This window comes from Amphimedon queenslandica, unplaced genomic scaffold (genome assembly GCF_000090795.2).
Source record: "Amphimedon queenslandica unplaced genomic scaffold, v1.1 AMPQUscaffold_6607_Cont21437, whole genome shotgun sequence".
Classification (NCBI taxonomy): domain Eukaryota; kingdom Metazoa; phylum Porifera; class Demospongiae; order Haplosclerida; family Niphatidae; genus Amphimedon; species Amphimedon queenslandica.
The window spans coordinates 1-1,907 of NW_003553104.1; the positions used below are offsets into that span (position 1 = coordinate 1).

General features: G+C 31.6%; 1 protein-coding gene across 1 annotated transcript; it reads right to left on the minus strand.

Moving 5' to 3' along the window:
• Positions 1–168: 168 nt before the first annotated feature.
• On the minus strand, positions 169–1,900 carry LOC105315953 (uncharacterized). Its single transcript, XM_011410733.2, has 4 exons — positions 1,422–1,900; positions 948–1,046; positions 601–883; positions 169–508 (listed from the first exon to the last, which is right to left on the minus strand). The coding sequence occupies exons 1-4, from the start codon at positions 1,875–1,877 to the stop codon at positions 300–302; spliced, it is 1,047 nt and encodes a 348-aa protein (XP_011409035.2). The 5' UTR covers positions 1,878–1,900; the 3' UTR covers positions 169–299.
• Positions 1,901–1,907: the final 7 nt, after the last annotated feature.

The window sequence follows — 1,907 nt, forward strand, 5'->3', positions numbered from 1 at the left end:
CATAAAGTACATGTATGTGCATCAGAAAAGTTATAAAAGTGGTTTGGGTATAATATCTATTGGAACCCACATGTATTCCTCTTTATCTCAATTTGAGTTCACTCAGGCTCACGTTAGCTACTCATAATTAATTTTGATACTTAATATGATAATAATAAAAAACGTCTAATTCACACAAAAAAATTAGTTATAATATCTATATACTCTTGATCTAACTATGTAAGCAAATCTAATAACTAGCAAACACACCACAATATTAATTATTAAGTCAGAAAAAACTATGTTACAATGTAAACAAATTAATACGTGTTAAAGTCATGACTTAAAACTGATTTCAAAGCCGAACAAAACATTTCGTAGTCTCCTTCAAACTGGCGTGGAAAAATTATTTCTCCTGAACAGCTATGAGTAGCTATTGTCCCCATGCGATCTGCTTCAAATTTTATTTCAATTGACTTTGGCAGGACTGAAATCCTGCCTGTAATACTGAGTGCAAATTCCTTCAAACCTACAATACAATAGAGAGAGTTAAAATTGGTGAAACACCTGTGGCATTTGTGCAAAATTTTTATTTAATGCTACATTCTATGCATAATATACCTTCTGAATCACATTCATCAATGTATTTCTTTAGATAACATAAAATAATAGTTTCTTGTGCAATGAATGATTTCTCGTTTGGAAAAATTAGGGATTTTTGAACTTCTTCAGAAGTAAGCTCTGTAAAAGTAAACAGAGGTTGAAATAGAGTAGGAAATACTCTCAGTAGTGGATAGAGAGAAGTAGCCTTCAATCCTTCAACAAATTGATCCAGTAATTTTGAATGCTTGAACAATGCTTCATATGTGATGATATCCTGAACTATTATATTTTTTGTAGAAGGCTAAAATAATCAATTAAAATTAAAATATTATAATTATTATAATAATTGGATAATGATGGCTTACATTGGCAATCATTGTAATTCCACAACGACTCATAATATCCACAATCAGTTCATCTTTCATAACTTCTTTCCCATCATCTTCAGTCTTAATATCTTGCAACTAATAATTTTGAAATATGAGGTTACTATAAATATTATATTACACTACTCCTATTAGGTAGCATAGTATATTGCATATGTGCATGGGTGCAACAAATTCATTGCCAGTTTCGTTATAGATATATACTTTATAATGATATCAAAAAATAGTGTTGGTTGTAATGCTCTACATGCACATAGCAGTGAGAATTTTCTGAAGTATTAATTTTCTAGGTGAGAAAGAACTCCCTTGTGAAATCCATGATATACCTCGCAAAATAATTTTAAAATTATTTTTAGAATTTTCATTTACATTTGCAAAGGCTTTTTATCTACATAACATTAATCAATAAAAATACAATACATTTTGATATTGATTCTACAATTAGTCATATACCTTTGATATAACCTCAGCAACACCAGCACCAATATCATTATCTGAACATACTTGAAGTGCTTTCTCCTCACCTTCCATAATGTAAATGTAATTTGTGAATGAAAAAAATGGGAACCCAATGCCATCCTGCCATATACTATGCCCAACCATACTACCTAAGATTTTGAATAGTCCACTTGACCTTGCTTCTGCAGTACAGGCAGGACTAAGACTGTGTGAAGGTCCAGTGAATAATTTTATATGCTTATTACATTGGAATTCATTATATACTGTTGAATATACTTGACGGCGTACACCTCCTGCATCAATGGCAGGTGCATCACTTAACTTGATGAATAGTCGCTTTCCAAAATCAACAGTACCAGACTTATAATGGTGTAAAATATCACGCCACATGTCGTTTGTGTGGACTGTAACTGCCACTGATCCTGCAGACTCCATCTTCTTATTTAACATGAATAAAATTGATTGCAATGTTGGACCCTC